General features: G+C 37.8%; 1 protein-coding gene across 3 annotated transcripts; it reads right to left on the bottom strand.

Annotated features, from left to right (window-relative positions):
• Positions 1 to 4,128: 4,128 nt before the first annotated feature.
• zgc:66447 (SLAIN motif-containing protein-like) lies at positions 4,129 to 18,213 on the bottom strand. 3 transcript variants are annotated; one of them, XM_038299132.1, is made up of 9 exons: positions 17,923 to 18,213; positions 16,882 to 17,531; positions 13,037 to 13,173; positions 11,931 to 12,050; positions 9,170 to 9,310; positions 8,765 to 9,094; positions 8,529 to 8,672; positions 5,209 to 5,506; positions 4,129 to 5,129 (listed from the first exon to the last, which is right to left on the bottom strand). In XM_038299132.1, exons 2-9 carry the CDS (start codon positions 17,517 to 17,519, stop codon positions 5,075 to 5,077), a joined length of 1,863 nt encoding a protein of 620 aa, XP_038155060.1. In that variant the 5' UTR covers positions 17,520 to 17,531; positions 17,923 to 18,213; the 3' UTR covers positions 4,129 to 5,074. The 3 variants fall into 3 exon arrangements, with proteins under 3 accessions (XP_038155060.1, XP_038155061.1, XP_038155062.1); XM_038299133.1 differs by having other exon boundaries at positions 16,882 to 17,528; XM_038299134.1 differs by lacking the exon at positions 11,931 to 12,050 and having other exon boundaries at positions 17,923 to 18,212.
• Positions 18,214 to 20,432: the final 2,219 nt, after the last annotated feature.

Genomic DNA, 20,432 nt, shown 5'->3' with positions numbered 1-20,432 from the left:
CTATTTGCGTCATGCATAAGAGAGCAGTTGCATTAAAACAATCCTTGCCGTAATTGAAACATTTAATTTAAATAGTTACGCCAACTGAATATAGAAACATTAAATCCAGAATGTGGTAGACAATAAAGTTAATGTCCCCCCCTGCGCTGCTCAGAGTTTGAAAGCAGAGATGAGGCCTGTAGGCCATTTTGTCACAGGGGGTGGGGGGGTAGCATAGAGAGCTTCATCCTGCAGCCACACTCTGGTTTCGGCTACAGAGCCTCCATAGCCTACAGAAGGGTTAGTATCGAGATCATTACAATCACAATGCAACCTTTCATCAAAATATACACTTTGAAATTGACAATGTCCCGTAAAATAAAAAAGTGAAAGAGTAAAACTTTTTTTTTTTTTTGCAGTATATAAATAACACATTTTATCCATTGAGAGATTACACACTAAACTTGAACCTTTATTTAAGGAGGAGGATTAGGGCCACTGAAAAAAAAAAAAAAAAAGTTGACTGATTTTTACATTTTATTTCAGTTTAATATAGGGAAAAAGTCAGAATTTTGACTTTAATCTCACAATTCTGACTTTTTCTTCATAATTCTGACTTTAATCTCAGAATTCTGAGTTTTATTTCTCACAATTCTGACTTTTTTTTCTCATAATTCTGACTTTTTTCTCATAATTCTGACTTTTTTCTCACAATTCTGACTTTAATCTCACAATTCTGACTTTTTCCTCATAATTCTGACATTAATCTCAGAATTCTGAGTTTTATTTCTCACAATTCTGACTTTTTGTCTCATAATTCTGACTTTTTTCTCACAATTCTGACTTTAATCTCACAATTCTGACTTTTTCCTCATAATTCTGACTTTAATCTCAGAATTCTGACTTTTTTCTCATAATTCTGACTTTTTTTCTCACAATTCTGACTTTTTTTCTCATAATTCTGACTTTTTTCTCATAATTCTGACTTTTTTCTCACAATTCTGACTTTAATCTCAGAATTCTGACTTTAATCTCAGAATTCTGACTTTAATCTAAGAATTCTGACTTTTTTCCTCACAATTCTTTTTTCTCAGAATTAATCAAATAGACCCCCCAGTCACTTAAAAAGTTTCCTAAATGCATAATTTTTGACCTCATCTCTTCCTTCTTGGTGCCAATCTACATTAAGATCCAAAATCAGATTTTTTTTCCTACAGAATTCTGACACTATTCTTAGAATTTTGGATCTTAATGTAGATGGGCACCATACAGGAAGAGATGAGGTGGAAAATGACGCAATTAGGCAACTTTTTACATGCCCGAGGGGTCCCTGGTGATGCTATTTGATTAATGGAAGAGCAGAAGGTGATAAAACAAGAGAGCTAGTTTAGTCTCTGAAACAGACATGGCTACGGCTTGATGCTAACATGTTTGTTAGCTGTCAGACTTCGGTCAGAATTATGAGAATATACTCAGAATTTTGATAATAAAGTCAGAATTCTGAGGGGGAAAAAAAGTCAGAATTATGAGAAAAACGTCAGAATTCTGACGTTTTTCTCATAATAACTGAAATAAAATTTTAAAATCAGTTAACTTTTTCTTGTTTTTTCAGTGGCCCTAATCCTCTTCCGTACATTTCTGCAGCTTGGCGGTTCTCCAAGTTGTGTCCCAGGCAGAAATAAAAACAAAAACACTTTTTTAAATTAATGCTGCACTTACTAGACCCAAAGACAAACTTACAAAAAATTAGATGCAAAATAGATGCATTACTATTTATATAATATACATTATTTTTTTTTTTTTTCAAAGATATTTTTATTAGAATTTTCTGTTAGACATACAAAAACAAACATACACACACGCTGAAACATGAAAAATAAAGCAAAATAGACTAAAAACAAAAAAACAAAACAGAGCAAGGTGAATTCCCTCCCAACACCCCCCACCCAAAAAGAACACTAAACCCCAGGGCTCACTCTATCTACACACTCAAAAAACGAGGAAAAAATAGCTTTACATGTCACAGTATTTTATAAGATATAATATACATTTTGATTTTAAATTAACTATTTTTGGGATATGTCCTTTGTCCCTCTGGCAGATTCATATGACTGAATTTAAATTTGATTTAAAAGAAAATTTATTGACAAATGGAACAGAAATTAACTGTTTTGTTTAAAAAATATATATAATCTGCTTGACACATATATCAATATTTTATTTATTTTTCATAAAAAGAAAACCTTTCCCTAGGGATCACTGTCATTCCCACCACAACATGTAATTTTTAACTTTCTTTTTAACCTTTCAGTTGTCATGTGACAGGGACTCTAATGGCAAGATAACAGGATTAAAACGAAAATAAGGTCCTATGAATGTAGAGTTGATAAAAAAAAAAAATACTCCTTTAGATTGTGTATTTTGGGTGCTTCCTCTAAAACACAGATTAGCATGCTTATATTTAATGAGATTATAAAGAATTGCTAAACATTGTTTTATTCCTTACAGTAATTTCCATCACTTTGTATAATATGTATGAATAATATTTATGTAATTTTATTACAACTACCACTTAATTTTTCCAAACTTTGCAATGAAGTTGATCAAATCTAAATATTTCTAAAATATGTGTTAGATTTCCTGAAAAACATAAATCAAATTAGATTTTTGTTGGAGGATCACCTATCTATAGGATGCAAACAGTAGAGTTTGTATAACTAAGGAATTCAGATGCAGTCCTAAGCTGTATATGACCAAAACACAATTTGGAGGCTCGTCCACCTACTACAATTCACGAGAACTCAAGTTCCCTTGTAGGAAATCATTTTTTTTTTCATCAAAATGTTTGTGTTAAAATAGATGTAATGCCATAGTTCTCCATAATTGATAGATTGGGGCAGTTTGCGATTTTGTAACTAATTTGTCCATTTCATAGGTTTAGCCATATAAAACAACCTTCTAAATCTGTTTATCTACTTTTTTGTTTGTTTGTATATTCTACCTTTCGGCGAATCTACATGTTACCATATGTTTGTAACTAGTTACAGCTGGTACTTATCCTCCAAGGAGCGATAAAGGATATTTTATTCTGTATTTCATTTCAGTGATCTCTGAGAGAAAAAATAACATCTGAAAGTGATCAATGTTATCTTAACCTCAGAATACGACTAATTATTGGATTATATTTATGCATCACACCACTCTAAATCTATCTGTGATGGCATTTCCATTTGAATAAAAATGAGTAAGTGTTTAGCCTACGATACAGATATGACAACCTCGTGTTACTTCAGTGGTAACTGGTAAATTCAACTAAATAAAATACAGCGGTGAGGATTAATGTTGTATTAAAACATGTCTTCCAAATTAATACCTTGCTCTCTGTGTGTAGAAAATTACAATAAAAGTTGTCTAAGTCTAGATAGGGGCAAATTACTTTTGCAGTGACTAACAGAGAACAAAATAAATGTTCAAAGTACTGAACATTTTTCAGTAGAGCTTAAAAAACTGCATGTGAGACAAAAATCTGACAAACCTTTGGGGACCTACTGCTTTTTTTTTTTTCCTTTGGATTTCCTTCTGCTTTTTGGACAGTTCTAGATTAAAAAAACATAATTTAGGAGAAATACATTTCTAAATTAGAGAAGTGGTGACCTAATGATTAAAGGTGGGCACTTGTGTCCTTTGCCTGGAAGTCTACCAGTTCCCTGGTTTTAATCCTATAACTGTTACTCCGGGTGAGGAAGAACTTCGGCCCAGGAATGCTCCAAAAGCAGTGCAGTGTAGCAGCCCACAGCTCACTGAAAGAAAAGCTTAAATGCAGCAGAAAAGCTTCCTGGAGTGGACAAAAAGATATAATGAAAGAAAACGATTAAATAATAATCTCCAGATGTGATATTTATGTTAAAATTTTAGTTTATCCAAATAAAATTCTAGAAGACAAAATTTATATTCCACTTTTTACTTTGAACTAAAAACAAAAACAACTTCTAGCTATTTCTGTTGTACAATCTTAAAAGTGCATTTGTACACATTGATTTGATATATTGAGATCGTTACACTTTTGTTTATACTAATGATAACATGTATTCATAGACTGTAAAGTGTAAATAAGAAGCAGGTAACGCCCAAAAATAACCAATGAGTCACTCACAGCTTCAGGGTAGATTTTATTGTCATCTTTTTTTAAATCACAGCTCCTGAATTTCAGAGGCACTCTTCATGAAGGTGCATAGCTGAATAAGGCACAAGGCCTCTGTGCATAATCGTTTTCTCGAATGCAGTGTTTTCACAAAAAAATCAGAGGCCTTTATTCCACCTTCAGATATGCCGCAAAGATCCCTGTGACGACATGTTCAGTACCTTCAGCTTTTTAGAGTTCTTAAGAGAAGAGTCGCAGCCGTTACGCACCTTGGCACAAACTGTACTTCTTTTCAGGAATAATTAATAAGGGCAGTGTGGTTTACAAGAGTTGCGCTGCTGTGTGTAGGCATGTAACAGAACACAAACACTACACAATTCACAATGTTTCACTCAAACATTTAGTCTCCACAGATCAGCATTGGGAAACGTGGAAGATTTGTCACACAGCAGTTAAGACGACGATGAGAAAAGGCTTATGGAGCAAGGGGAAAACAACAAAACCCAGCATGCAATGCTTTAAATTTCCATCTAGGTATTCAAATGTACAAACCAGCAAAATCTTCATTTTTTTTTTTTGCCTTCATATCAATTACAGCAACAGTGCAGAAAAATGACCCCTAAAATACCAACAGCTTCTCAAAATCACCATAGAAAAATATGTTTAATTGAGACAAACATGTGTATCTATATTTATATATATATTTTTAGGAAATCCAGAGTTGGTCCACGTAACTAACATAGTGTGCCTGTGCAGCTCCACGTCTTCCTACACATCCTCTCCTTGTGTGGGTTGACAATGTATCATGCAAAGGGAGGAGATTAACAAGGACTCCAGTGCAGCCCAGGGATCCAGCCTGAAAAAAGGGACTGAGAGGTTCTGTGACACTCTTAGGGACACAGTGGTTGAGTTTCTTCATATACGGGGAGGTCAGGTCAGTGTTTCAGGGGGAACTCAGTAGCAGCCATCTTTCCAGGATTCATCTGAGATTTTAGTCATGCCTAAATACCTGTCAAATAAAAAGAACGGTTAGATTCCATATGCTAATCCTCCATCGTATTTTAACCCATTCCCTTACAGCCACTGACCTCCTGGAAGGCTGTGAGAGTTTGCTTCTTGTGCCGGCAGATGAGGCAGCCTGACCACGCTCCGACGCAGGCCTTCCTCCCCCGACGGAGGCCCTCCCAGGTACGTAGCCACCTCCGTTCACAGAGCCCGAAGACTGCACCCTGCGACCAACTGTCGTAGGATGCGACTGGATAACTGGGAGACCTCTGGAAGACTGGCGACCAGCTGGCATGGAGCCTACCGGGTTCACGGCTTTGACAGGAGTTCGCAACGTGAGCGGAGACTGACCATTGTTCCGCAAGCGACTGCAGGCCATACCTAAAACAGCAAAGTGAGGAAAAAGATTAACATTTTCAGGAAATACATTCAGTTTCTTTTGATTATAGGGAAACTGGGGAGAGAGGCATGGAAGCCCATTTCTGAGACTTGAAAGTAATAAACTAACACAAGGAATGTGATATTGATGAGATTTGAGTGATAAATATGACTTTCAAGTTAATTATTAAAAAGTTTAAAGTTATAATTGTAAGTTTCATAGTCATCATTTCTAAAGTTATAGTTTTGAATTTTAAGGCATCAGGGTTCCTACAGCATAAGGCAAGTTAAATTCAAGACTTGTTAAGACTTTTTAATGCCACTTGAAATAAAAATTCAAGACCAAATTCACAAGAAACAAGAAAAAACTGCACTAATGTTTCAAATTTTGAAAAACTTCCCATACAGAAAGAAAGCTAAAACACACAAATGACAGATATATTTGAACAATTATTTAATTGAATTCATAAACTTTGTTTTAGCAGGGAACAAAACAAATCAATTTTAAAGCCACAACATAACCAGTGTTAAGTCTTTTCTTTGTATTGTTTTCTTAGTATGTTTGATTTGGTGATAAGTGGAGGCGTTGCAGAGACAAGGGTGGAACAAAACCGAGAAATACTGGCTGTTTCTCTGTAACTCGATTTTGACGCTTTGTGTTTCGTGCTTCGCATGTGCGACTCCACTGCCTTAATTCCCATCGTTCCGAGCTTGAATAACTTCTTGCACAAAATCCACTGTGCCTCATATATGTCCCCTGGTTTTAGCCATGGAGAAAACTCTTGGCTGGAGACAATTTTGGTTACATTTACACTTGCTCATATTTTCCAGACAAAAAGTTAATGGTGCATCTCCCAAATGTCCCGGCCGCAACAACGCTTTTATTGGTTCCGCTATAGGGACGGAACCAATAATGGCGAGCCAATATTTTTTTTTTTATAAAAAAGAAAAAGCTCAATTTTAATGTTTTTTTTAGATTACAAAAATAAATTATAATAAAAATAATCCTATTTATGATGTTTTAAAAATTAAGACCTACGAAAGACTGATTTAAGACACTTTAATACCAATTAAGGCTTTAGTTTTATTTTGAAGAATTCAATGCCTTTTAAGACTTTTTAAGGACCCGTGGAAACCCTGGGCATAATGTGATTTAAAGTTTAAATTATGAGCTCAGATGTCATAATTTTGACTTTCAGAATAATAATGATGAACTTAGACATTTTAAATGTTTTTTTGTTTTTTCTTCAGCTTTTATTGTCATTCATTGAAATTAACTCTCTGTATTTAACACATCTCCTTGTTGAGCAGTCGGCTGCCATTGTGCAGCGCCCGGGGAGCAGTGTGGGGTTGTTGGGGTCTTCGCTCAGGGACCCAGGGTGGCAGTCTGTGGAAGTGGGGCTTGAACTCAGAACCTCTGAATTTCAAGCACAATACCATAACCAATAGGCCGTCACACCCCCCCCCCCCCCCTACTATCCCTTATGATTTCAAAGTGAGAATAATTTTTTCAAAGGCATATTAATTGAATACAGTTATAATTATGAACCAGGAAGTCGTTATTTTGACTTGCAAAGTCAGAACTATGAGATTTAAAGTCATTGATATGTGATACCTGACTTTAATACTCTTAATTGCGAAATACCGTGTGCCTTTATCTACTTTCTAGGGGCAGAAATGGGCTTGCATAGACAGAGATGGAACAATCCTAAAAAAAACCCCCATCTATTTGAACCTTTCTATACTGGCGTGTTACAACATCAAGCTTCATGTTTTCTTTGGAATCTTAGTCTTACTGTTAGCAACTGATCCAACATCTCATGGTCAAGTATCTGTTTTTCCTATTCAGTGGCAACATGCCCATCATGATGCCGCCACCATCGTGTCTCAGACTGAGCATGTGGCTAATTTCATGTTCCTGAATCACATAAAACAAAAGGATATTATGTTTTGTCTCACCAGAGTCCAGTCTTCCACATTTTCCTTTACACGTTACATGACATGATATCAAATATGAGTGCTTTCCTTTTAACAATTGGTTCATTCCTGGGTCCTTTTTAAAAAGGCTTGATCTGCGAAATGCTATTTCTCCTTCATGGACCTGAGCGGAGGGTCTCTGCAGCTCCTCCACAGTCAAAGTCATCTTCTCAGTTTGATACTAGTTTTCCCATCAGAATATCACTGCTATCTTTGGACATGAATCAAGAATTAAACAGTTCCCAATTTATGCCAATAGTTTAACTCTTGATTACATGAAAAAAAACAAAGAAAATCCAACCAAACCATTTATTATTTTAATTTCCATTTCTCACAAACCCATCTCATGTTGGCTACGTCATTAAAACCCCATGCAATGAGGTTTGTGTTTTGTTTTTTTTCATTTAAACAGTTTGAATACTGTTGAAGGGCCCTCTTAGTGCGACTCTTGTGTCATATATGGGAGTTGTACACAAGCTTAAGAAGCTTAGGGCAATTCTGGATTAGCGAAATAATAATAATAAAAAAAAAGTCAGAGAAAGGAGGATGGAAGCATCAGAGATGCTTATGCAACTGAATCTGGTCGTGGCTGAGTCATGCATGTCAATACAGGCAGTAAATAAAATCTATTTTTGTCAATGTTACAATAAGAACAGATCCTATTTTGTCAGAAAAAAAGAAGTATGTTTCAGTGGTATAACAGTCTTTTCAGGTAAAAGTGATGGCACCATCATTAAGCATAATGAGGGCTGCTTATCTTAGCATCCATACTGCAATGTGAGCATGCACAGAGGTTCTTTTGCAGGATGTGTGATGCTAAAGCTTTATTACAAGCTTTGTATTTTGCACTGCCCATCTAACTGGGAAGTCTTTTTTTATCTTGAATTATTCCTGGAAGCATCCACATATTGATAGAAAGTTATTAAAAATTCATAAAAAAATAGGATGCAGTCATTCTTCCTGAGGATTTTTCGCATTCTCATGGCCATGCACCTATCAGGAAAGGTCCTGTTTGGAGCGAGGGGATGGGGTAAGAGGGCAGGGTTACCTGTGGAGGGGGAGCGGGTCAGATGGGACATGCGGTTGCCAGAGCTCTGGAGGTTAGCCTCCATGCTGCGGCTGTTCCTGACCGCTTCCAGGGAACGTAGGCTGGTACGGGGAGCCAGGTTAGGCATGCTGTGTCTCAACTCCTCTGCAACCACACACAAGGTATTTAACAGCTGAATAAACATCCTCCCACCTACAGAAACCTTCCCAGGAATATTCTGGGCCCCCAAAGCCTACCTTCACTTTTAGCAAATTTGAGCAGCTCTGCGCTGGGACCCTGCAGAGAGCGTCTGGGCGTTCTTGCTCGTGGCGCCCCGAGTCGGCTACCGTACTCCTGCCCGTGGTTGGAGGTGGAAGGAGAGAGGCAGCGAGGGGAGCCCAGCGGCGATGGTGTGAAGCGATGGCGGCGCTGAGGAGCCGACGAGAGTTCGTCCTCTTCGTCCTCCAGGCTGTATGTGTCAAACTCCTGGTCGCTGTACGTACCGCCACGGCGCAGGGACTGCAGAGACGTTGTGGAGCTGCGGCGGGACGCAGAAGCTGAGCTGGAAGCATAATCCTGCCTAAGACCTGTCAGCAGAAAAAGGATAAGGCAGTCAAGCAAGAAAAAAAAACTGAAGAACAAATTCTGTTTACCAGACTTACTCTCTTCCTGTAGACGCGCCATGATCTGCACGTCGGTGAGATCCTGTAGCTTGTAGCCCATAGAAATGGAGTCATCTGAGGTACTGAGCTCGCTGTCTATGGAGGACTGGGAGCTCAGGGCTGAATGCATGTTTGGGACACCTGAAATAAAAGGGAGTGATACTAATTACACGAGTTAAACAGTAAAACCATGATAGCTACTGAGAGCTTCTCATATCAAGGAAAGCAATAAATAAAGCACTCAGCAACAAAGAAGCAAACAATGTTTCACTAAACTTTGTTATCCTGAACACATCCTGCGCACAATCTTGCAAAAGAAAAAAACAAAAAAAAACATCACAGGATGATTTTCACAACAGAGAAGAAGCAGGAAGTTGGTGTGAAACTAAAAGAGTCTTTACTGATGAAACGTTGGATACATGAAAAAAATGTACCCCATGATAACGGAGTGAAGAATTCTATTAATGCACTGATTTAAGCTGTTCTTCTTCAGTTTAATGAAGAATCATTTTCAGGCACTTTGAGATTTTAATTTTTTCTTATTTTTATTTTGTTTTTCATTGTGTGCGATACATGTACACTTGCACCTTAACCCTTATTTATCTTGATATACTGTATATACCTTGATATACTATATATATATATTGTTTATTCTTAATGCACCTTTTTCCTCCTTGTTAGCACCTTCTTCTTTAATTACTATGCCAATATGTGACCAGTGAATTTCTCCACTGTGAGATCAATAAAGCTCATCTAATCTAATCTAACCCTTTCAGGATGATACAATGAGCTGCTAACATACTAACAATGATAACTAGAGTTGTGCCGATGCCATTTTTTTGGCCCCGATACCAATACCCGATACCTGATTGTACAGTATCGGCCGATATCGATACGATCTGTTTGAAATTGATGTGTGTGTGTGTATATATGAAGAACTGCATACTACTTAGATGTAAAATAATTGCCATCATGTCTTTGTCAAGCTGCTGCATTCCTTTGTGAAGCAGGAAAAAGACTAATATAAAGTGAATCTAGTTGAACTTTTTATTGCCTACCTGGAATGGGTGACAATAGTTGAATAAACTTTTGGCTCTCAAAATGGTATCAGTGCCCTATTTGTCTGTAATACCGATAGCAGCATTTTAGTACTGGATCTGGCCCTGCATAATACTGGTATGAGTGCAACAATAATAATAACAAGCAAAACAACAGGTTACAGCTACAGTGTTTACAGTACCTTGAAAAATATTCCGTTATTGTCCTGTTAAAACAACAAACTAGGATGTAGTTTGGTCAGATTGTATGTAATGGTCCTAAACGAAATTATGAAATGGAAGAAAATGGAAATATGGTTTTCAGTAAGGCTGAGCAATTAATTACATCTGCTTTTTTTTCCTATAATCTTTTTGTTGCCGTAAACACCTGAATTTCCCCATTGTGGGAAAATAAAGGGATTTTCTATTCTATAAATTAATTACAGTTTAAAAAAAATACATTTTTGCATTACATTACTGCAGAGGGTCTCAACTTTGGCAATGTTACATTTAACAAGATCGCATTTTACATTTAACAACTACAGCAATTAAGGTGGTAGTAATAGGTTTAATGGGGGCTTGTTGCCACAAAAAAGGAAAGAAAAATATTCGGCTAGCATGCAGATCCATGCATGCGAGTAGAAGTTACCACATTTCCCAAACAAAAGTAGCATTAAAGTCCTGCAACAATGGACTGTGGACAAGCAAGCTTTAATGGTCACGAAAAACTGAAACCCTGAAGTTACACACGTGCTTTTGGTTAGTGCAAAGAAAAATAGAAATAAAATTGCCTTAGTATAAAAAAAAAAAATCACAATTTTTAATCATAATTTTTTGCAAAACTGTTCAGCCCTACTTTTCAGAATCATTTAATTTTAGAACTAAAGGACCTCTACTCTGAAAGTTTTATATACATAAACTAAGATGGGCCATTGCAATGCGCCAAAGTGTGCAAAGTGCAAAAATACCCTCTAAGCTGCTATGAACTAAACCTCTGCACCATTTTTTGACCTTTACTACTGTTTTCCACAGCAGCTTTAGTCTAGAAAGATTAAAGCACTCATGGGGCTCCCTGGCTGATAAACAAATAAGATTTGGATAAAAACAAAACATGTTGCATAAAAGATCCCCTATTAAACAGGATCACATGTTCAAGTTGATGCAAAAATGGGAAGGTGAGAAACATCCAGCCTAAAGATATTTAAAAAAAAGTCTAGAAATATAAGAACATTCAACCATTTTCTTTACCCTGTTAGGAAAACAACATATTTTCAAAGACAATATCGGTTTTCTTTGTTTGTTTTCTCACTCATTTTAATGTCTGTCTATAAAAAACATTTCAGTAATCGTAAAACTGATGTTCCTAATCTGGGATGCAAACATAAGATGATTGCTTAAGTCGCTTGCCATGCAATAGGTTACTGATTACCAGAGCAACTTTAAGGATGTCCTTATTTGACTAGTTGTCTGCAGTATCAGAAGATAAACAGTTACCAGGCAGAAACAAGAAAATCAGTCTGGAAAATATGCAAAAGATTTTGAAAATTAGTTTCCAGTGCAGGCAAGCACAAAGTAAAGTGGGTCAACGTGCAAAAAAACAAAGTTTAGCTTCTCAAAAGTTGACACCGTGGACAGTTTTAATCAAACTGGCAACCACTTTTATTTCAGAGAACGCTGTTACATCATTCCCACTGGTGAAGCAGTGTGTTAATGTCATGCCATACCTGAGCCGCCACAGGTTAGTACGGATTTGTTAGTTGATTTTTGGTACCCAGGAGAGATCAGGCCAGAGCTGGCCGAGCCTGCCTCTGACGGGCTGCAGTACACGTTTCTCCATCGAGACGCTGCAGAGGACAGGACAGAGATGAACAGTCTACAAAGGAAGCTAGTAGTACTGGATTAACACATCACAAATTATTCAGCATGTTTAAATTATCAAGTCTTGCTCTTTGCCTTCAGGTTGATGTTTTAAAAGGGTAGCAGCCCTGGGAATGGGGGAAGGTAATCCAATCTGACCCATGACTGTATGTGATTGTTCTGCTGTGGTGTGAATAGCTTTGTTGTTCAGGTTTTACAGCAGCCACCGAGTCGAAACTGAGCGCATGATTAAAAATGAATGCATCCTGTTGGATCAGATGCAAACTTTCTAGCATCCACTCTGAATCCCACTATTCAGGCTTTGTCACAGAACTTAAAGCGTTCAGTGAAGCCGCAACGGAGCGGAAAACTGTAAGTAAGAGAACAAGACAGGAAGAAAAAGCCAATCTATGGAGTGAATTCTATTGTTGGCAGCAAGGGACACATTTTGTAAATGAAAATAAAAACAAAAAGCAGTATAGAAATGAAAATTTGGGGGGAAAATTCTAATAATAAAGGGAGTAAATTTGCTGTTTTCTAAGATTTTGTTTCATTCAATTCTTTTTTATGTGTTGTAGATTTTAACTCAATTTCAACCAGACAAAAAAACTTGAAGAAAAAAAGTATATAAAAAATAAACAAATACAGTTTTAAAATATATATATATATATATATATATATATATATATATATATATATATATATATATATATATTATATAAAAAATAAAAATGGGAACTTGAAATAATAAAATCTGAGAAAACATCAAATTTCTTTCAAAATCTTTTTTTTTGATAGAAATGTTTTTCTATTTTTTTTTTCATTGACAAAATTGCAGACTTTGCTTGCAGCAATAAAGGAACAAAATCCTCTCATTGCAAATATTCAGGTTTAAATTTCTTTGTTTTTTTTTGTGCCTCAGTTTCAACGCAACAAAAACATGATGCTTTTTTTTCTTTTGTAAGAGACGTACTCTGGTCCAAACGATTTATCAGTGTCCGACAAGCCATTTCCGTCTCCGGGCTGCGATGGTCGAGGGCCTGCCGACACCACTTCAGCGGCGAGTCTGGACCTTGCTCTGCCACTTGCTTTCTGGGAGAAACATACAACCTGAGGGAGAGAAGGGACAGAGAGGAAAGGGTTAAACTGGAGAAATAAGAGCATCTGACTTACACAGACACATGTAATTAAAAAACATTAAAAACAAAATAAAACAGCAAAAAACAAAAGTATCAAATAAAAAAAAACTAGATGCACTTCTTTTACATTCAGAGTCATTTTTTTATTTGCTGTCTGGGTTAGTAGGTTAATAAACAGAATGAGAGAAACATCTATTCAGGACATATCAGCTATAGATTTCTGTGGCTTGCTGTTGGCATTTCTTCTGTGGTGTCTAACAAAAACGCCTGTGAAGTTTGTGCGAGCTTTGAAGTGCTGATCTTTTCAGCTAAGATACACAACAGGGCCTGGACAGACAGGTTCCGTAGAAATCAACTGCAAATCGTCTTCCCATTAAGCAAACACAAAAGGTCCCGTTTCCCAGCAGAGTGAGCAACAATGAGGGGAGCAATATTCAGGTCACACACCCTGCCAGAGCGCTTGTAGGGGGGAGGTGGGGGTATGGGGATGAGGGAGAAGAGGCTTCCTATACAGAAACTCTGATTGTTTTGGATCCATTCAAACTGCTCACCAGGTAAAAAGCTACTGACAAAACAAAACCACATTAAATACTAAAGGTATTTTGAAAGGGTGTGCTGGGCGTCTGCAGCGATTAAAATGTTGCACAAGGTAAACATGGAGGAAGTAAAGTAATCTCAGCTGCCTCATGATCAGCAGGTCTATTCATAAGGCTTATATAATAAAACATGATGTCTGAGGACCATTTGTGGAGTTAAAACACTCAAAAAACCTTATATTAATCAGAGAAGCAGCTCTTGTTTAATCTGGCAGAACTACTAAAATCCACAATTTATCGACGGAATTAATGTAAGTCTTTACTCCAGAAATCTGTTCTTAGTTTTAATGCCTTAAAAGAATGAAAAATTGGAAGAAACCACAGAGAATCCTGTCTAAAATAACCAAGAGCCATATAAAAATAACTAAAACAACATTGTGGAAGAAGGAGCACCGGTCAGTATTAAACTCTTCAGCCCCACATGCAAAGTACAGGGTGTGGTATAAGACTAACCCTGCACATCACGCTGTAGCTACTGCATTTAGGGGAAACATGGTGTTGGAAGCATTATGCTGTGGTGACAGTTTTCCTCAGCAGGAACAGGGGAGCAGGTTGGAAGTGCCGGGGCAATCCTGGCATAAAACCAGTTAATTAAAAGGATGGAAAAGACAGAGGATGCAATGATGCAAAACATACAGCCTGAAGCAGAGCTGCAAGACAGATTAAAGCACTTTCAAGGGAAAGAATGGCCCAGTCAAAGTCCAAACTTTAAATGGTAGGCTTGGAACAATTTATTGGATTGATGGTGATTAAGGGATTAATGAAATAATGGCCTACCAACTTTGTAAAAACTCTTTAACATGTCATTGGCTGAAAGAATAACCTGCTCAGAGCAATAATTGAGCAAACACTGTACAAAACAGTTTAAAATGTGCAATTAATGTTTCTTTCATTGAAGTTCAAACATATTGTATTTAAACACGTTTCTTTATTAAGAGGAATAGAGTAATTTATATTTGGATCTGGATACTCTCTATCCCATCAGAAAATTTAAAAATTATTTATATTTAAAGTCTTAGGGAAGCGGCTGTTCCAACCGTTGCATTTCCGAATTCTCCCGAGTCAACTTTACACGATTGAATAAAGGGAATGTGATTTGTCAATTATCAAGGGGACGGGGTTGTTGTGGCGGAAGGTTCGCAAGCAAGTTTGGTTGTGGCCGGTTTGTAGGAAGCAGCATGCTAACCAGTTAGCAACTTGGTGCTAGTAGGTTCCCAATGGGAAATTCCATTGGGACCAAGTAGCACTAAATTGGTGACTTAGAAACAACACTGTCAAGGAACGCTATGGACAGAGGAAACATGCAAGAGGAGGAGAGTTTTGTGTCGGAGGTCGTCGATGAGTCTCCTCCATCATACATTTTTTAATTATAGGAGGAAAGCAGGGACGAAGCTGTTGTGGAAGGGGACGCCAGGGTGGCAGAAGCTTGGTTTGGTGTATAAGGCTTACAGCCGTACATGTTTGAGCCCTTGCCTTGCAAAGCGTTGCAGAAGCTAACAGAACTGGACGTCCATCCCCGTGAACACTGGGACGGAACTCAATAGGAAAGGAAATGATTCCTATTTCTTATTTCAAACGTTGCGTATATTAGCTGCGACATATGAATCAAGATGCTATGATCGAAAAAATTTGATTGACAGATGACCGTTGATATATGATTGGCCGAATTTAGGCATACAGCTGACTTATAACTAATAACGGAAAAAACAGCAACACAGATTTTAAGACAGGATTTTTTTTTTCAATAGAAATTTTCTTAATTTTGGGACATCTGATAAAGAAGACATTTATATACATGTTTAACCCAGAATGATTTGACATTTATACATGACTTCCCTAAGAATCTACATACATGTAATGCTAAATCATTAGTTCCAACATTATCATTATCTGCCAGGCTGTGTCGCTATAATGACTTTTGTATTTCAAACAGGAGAAAACATGGGAAGGTTTAAAGTGTACGAACGCCTCTGCTAGGCTTCTTTAGCTCTATACTTTATCTTAAACTAAAACCAAATATCTTTAACTTGAGGCACTATGTACCTGATTAAATCATGAAAAAATAATAATGAAAGAAAACAGAACAAAAACACGTCTTGTCACACTTGGAGGGCCCCACCTCTGATCACATGCTGCTCAATCCAGCGCAAAGCAGATTAGCCATACGGCAGATCTGATCAGATTATGTTTCAAGTGAGGATTACTGCTCGTTTTGGCTATGATAACCTCACAAAGCCCGCATGGTATGGCTAATAATGTGAAGCTGGAAAAAATAAGCTGAGCTGTCTGGTCGGCAGCTCTATGTGACCAACATACAACATGTTCAAATGCAGATTAGTGATTGATTTTGGTGGATAAAGTGTTTTGTTAAAGTTCCATATCTAGTGTTTGGTTTTGGGGAGTTAATACGGTCTGAAATAAATAATAATAAGCAAATCTATATAAAAAAAAAAGCAATAAATAGGGCAGTTCTGTTTCCTGAAACTGAGATACCATGAGTTTATTTTTTCGATTAATTGATTTATAATCGGATTGCAAAAGGTTCTTTAAAGAAAACTTTTTTTTTTTTTTTTTTATTAAATCAGGTGAAAGTCAAATTTTTCCACTTGAGGAGTTCTGGATGGAGCATATTGACAGAAGTAATTTTCTTTTTTAATTCTAAAAGCAAAATGTTTTTTACAACTTGGTATAATTACTGCTTTAGGTTTTTTGCTCTGTCAGCTGAAGGCATATTTTACAGTCCTGTACTCCAGTTAATGATTAATTGATTACTAAATTAGTTGATGATTATTTCAATAATCGATTAATCACGATTTTTGGTTGCAACTTTTTTTTAAGACGAGCCTCACCCTTTCATAGAGAGGTACCTGCTTCACATGCAGGAAAACTGAGGGTTTACTTTTTTGTTTTTTACATCCAAATGCTATGTAGTCACTGCCCTGTGGAGGAGTTTCACACGTCACATCCCAGTGATTAGATGTAAAGGCACAAATGACTCATTTGGCTTATATAAAAACAAGCAGAAAGGATGAAATGAAGCGTTAAATGCGCCTCCTCGGCATAACTGGAAAACATGGTCGTACCAACTGTCCTCGTCCTCTACCTCCCCACTCTCATCTTCCAGATCTAGGACATCCACCTCGTCCAGCGCAGTCTGGTCCACACCTGAGTCACTCTCTGTGAGGGTCTCTGACTCGTAGCTCTCCTGAGAGGGGCTCTCAGGGGTCTGGCTTTGTCTCGGAGGCTGTTTTCCTGTGTTTCTACATGTCAGAGTGAGAAATCCTCCGCACTGATCGAGATCTTCCTCTCCCACCCTCTCCTCATCATCTTCTCCTGACCTGTTGAGCATGGGTAGGGGGGACATGTCCTCCCCACTGCTGCTGTTGTTGTCCTGAGGGGGGGACAGCTCCCTGGAGCTCCCCGGTTCTCCACTGTGGTCCAGCCTGAGCTGATCACAGGTCAGCCTGTTGTTGACATTGTCAGCAGCGCTCAGGTTGCTGTTGTCTCCTCTGGAGATAACAGTCCTGCCCCCCCTGTTGCGCAGCGTCTCGTTTTGGACCTCCAGCCTGCGAACGAGCTCCTGCAGCTTTCGAACCTCCTCCAGCTCCACCCCGGCCAGCTCCTGACCCCTGTCCCCGGCTTCCTCACACAGGGGGTCGGGGCTCTCCGTGGGGCTGCCGATTGGCTCAGGAACTACAGCGGAACTGTGCGGGACCACCATGCTGCTCCTCTGCTGAGACACATTATTACCATAAGTTTATATCATTGTCCCCTGGCTAAATAGTGGATGGTTTCTAACAACAATGGAAAAAAGAAAAAAAAAAACTAACATGTAAAGTTAAACTCAAACGATTCATGTTTAATAAAAAACTACATTAGCTTAACTATAAACGCGCTTTTCACGTGCAACCCCAAAGCTTTAAGCTTTTATTTACCTCCAAATGTCGTAATTCCATTATATAGATACGTTATTAGCTGCTGTGCAAGCTAATTTCATTTATTCATGCATTATTAACCTTAGTATACAACATTAAATTGCGATAAAGACGGGAACAAAACGTTTAACGCGTCTAACGTCTGTCTAACATTAGCTTGTATGCATGCTAACAACATCAGCACCGTACCAGGGTTTCCGCCGTGTTGGGGACTCAGCTTGCCCGCCACTCAGAGCTCAAACTCCCCACAGCAGCGCGGGGGGGCGCATGGATGAAGCGAATGGTTACAACCGCAGAGAAAGCATCCCGAAAGCGACAGTCCGGACTGTGAATCGGGGACACCGGGATGCTGCTATTCCATCCTCTGCTTCTGGTGAACGCATCGTACAGTTGCTAACTAGCTTAATCCTGTGGGTAGTTAGCCCGGTTCCGTTGAACAGACCTGCAGCAGAGCATCACTTGCCCCTCCCCCTTGGATTTCTCCTGTTAGCTTGCGCCCCCTTATGGGAGAACGGGGAGCTGCAATTAAGCTGATGTAGTGTAGAATTATAACCGCTAGATGTCGCTGTGTACATGGGGCTTTGTGTGACATTTTCTACAGGAAGAGTTTTATAATGCTCCAAACATTAAAAACAGAGGACAGAGTGGGTATTTCATTCTAATTATTTATTTTTTATTTTAGTTAAAGGTTTTTAAAGACTTCCAGTGGTGTCAAAAGTACACACATTTGTTACTCAGGACGTTCAAGTTGACAAAACTCTAATGACCATGTTCTAAAGATCTTTTATAGAGTCCATACTTACCTTCTCTGCCATCTGCTGGTACGCTCTTCTTAATGTAAAGAACAAAAATGCCATATCTAAGATTTTTAAGGTGTGTAGTAAGATCATGGGTGTTCAACAGAAAAACATGACTGAAATGTATGAAGATCAGATAATTAGGAAGGCTGAGTCCATCTTGGATAATTACACCCATCCCCTACATAATGAATTCTAGTTTCTACCCTCTGGTTCCCGTTTTAAATATCCACCAGCTCAGACCAATAGATACAAACACTCCTTTTTTCCCTTCTGCTGTTCAGCTGCTAAACTCTACTAGGAAAAGCAGATATCCATATGTTGCATGCATATAGGCCTATGCTCTCATTCATCCCCTGCACTGCACATATTTTTATTTTATTTTTTTCTCTCTCTTTTATCCACCTTACTTTTATCTTTTGAAAATATTTTATGTGTTTCTTGTGTTTCTTCTTTTATTTTTTATCTGTGATTTGTGAAATGTGAATGTGCGTGTGAAAGGTGTACTACTACTGCACAAAAAATGCCCATACTGGGACAAATAAAAGCTACTGGACTGAACTTAAGTAGAAGTTTAAAAATACTCTGGTAAAAGTTGACAACTTGACCTCTTTACTCAAGTAAAAGTAAAAAAGTATGTTCTCCAAAAGCTACTTAAAGCATAAAAGTAAAAAAAAAAAAACAGCCACTATATGAATTGAAAGCTCAATTTTACGACTATTTTGAATAATTCTTTGAGATAGGGCCAAGGATGAGGGAGTTCTTGTTGGTCTCCATCTCCATCTCCTGATACGCCCTCATCTGTGTCCAACCTTTCAGACATTTCAACATCTTTTTCTGAATCCGACATTGTAGCATGGCATAGAGCGGGGGTGCACACGTCCAGTCCTCAAGGGCTACTATCCTGCAACTTTTTGATGTACCCCATTTTTAACACACCTGAATCAAATGGTGGCTCGTTACCTTGCCTCTGCTGGGCTAAATGAGGGGATTGAGCATGTCGATTCAGGTGTGCATCTAAAAGTTACAGGATGGTAGCTCTTGAGGACTGGACTTGAACACCCCGGCATAGACAATTCATGTTTGCAGTTTGAAGAACACCTGTTTGCTTCTGATGATTTCCTTTAGCTAACCAACGAGTGTTTGCGTTATATGACTCATCCAATCACACTAGTTTTCACTAGATGTGGATGGAGTCAATGATCTGTATTGGATGGCGCACATGATGTGAAATAAATATTTATAAACATTAAACTTAAGCCAAGAGTAACAAGTAACGTTTGTTTTAAACATGTAAGGAATAGAAAGTGCAGATACTTGTGTGAAAATTTGTCAGAAGTATTTGTACTTCGTTACATGACACCTCTGAAGACTACTAGTAGTAAAGATACTATTACTAATACAGCACTGGATTAAACCAAAAAGAAACAATCAGTTCTCGCATCCATTAAAGACGTCTAATTAAAACATTTGCCAAAAATGTGTTTTTACCATGGGTGGTTCTAGAAGAGACGAGAGAAGTCTCCAAAAATTGTACTGAAGTAGCTCTAATAAGTAGCTAATAAGTAGCTCTACTTATTTTTATAATTTTTTAATTCAACCAGGAAGTTCCATTGAGATCCAGATTCACTTCTACAAGAAAGACAAAGCCAAGCTTGCAGCCAATATGAAACAAATGCCTACATAATAAACATCAAAATAAACATCAGGTTTCATTTTCATGATAAAAGAAGCAAACAATGTAAAAAAAAAAAAAAACAACAACGATGAGATTCTTAAAAAAGAGCATGTCTCACAACAACATTATTTGCAGTAGTTTTAAATGTGTTAATTGACATGGCGGTTTTTAACTTTTTCTCTTTTTGTAGATTATTCCACCCCAGAGGTTTCAAGTAATGAAGT

This window comes from Cyprinodon tularosa, unplaced genomic scaffold (assembly GCF_016077235.1).
Source record: "Cyprinodon tularosa strain WSP-4 unplaced genomic scaffold, ASM1607723v1 ctg42, whole genome shotgun sequence".
NCBI classification, from domain to species: Eukaryota; Metazoa; Chordata; class Actinopteri; order Cyprinodontiformes; family Cyprinodontidae; genus Cyprinodon; species Cyprinodon tularosa.
The sequence above is the reverse complement of the archived record's forward strand: the minus strand, read 5'-3'. Positions and strand labels throughout refer to the sequence as shown.

Excerpts from the sequence above, each read along its gene's own strand:
- zgc:66447 (XM_038299132.1), bottom strand. The coding sequence starts at position 17,519 with ATGGTGGTCCCGCACAGTTCCGCTGTAGTTCCTGAGCCAATCGGCAGC. Across the intron at positions 12,051-13,036 it reads GATAAATCGTTTGGACCAGA|CGTCTCGATGGAGAAACGTG; the intron begins GTACGTCTCTTA and ends TGTCCTCTGCAG. Across the intron at positions 5,130-5,208 it reads CTCTCACAGCCTTCCAGGAG|GTATTTAGGCATGACTAAAA; the intron begins GTCAGTGGCTGT and ends TTTATTTGACAG.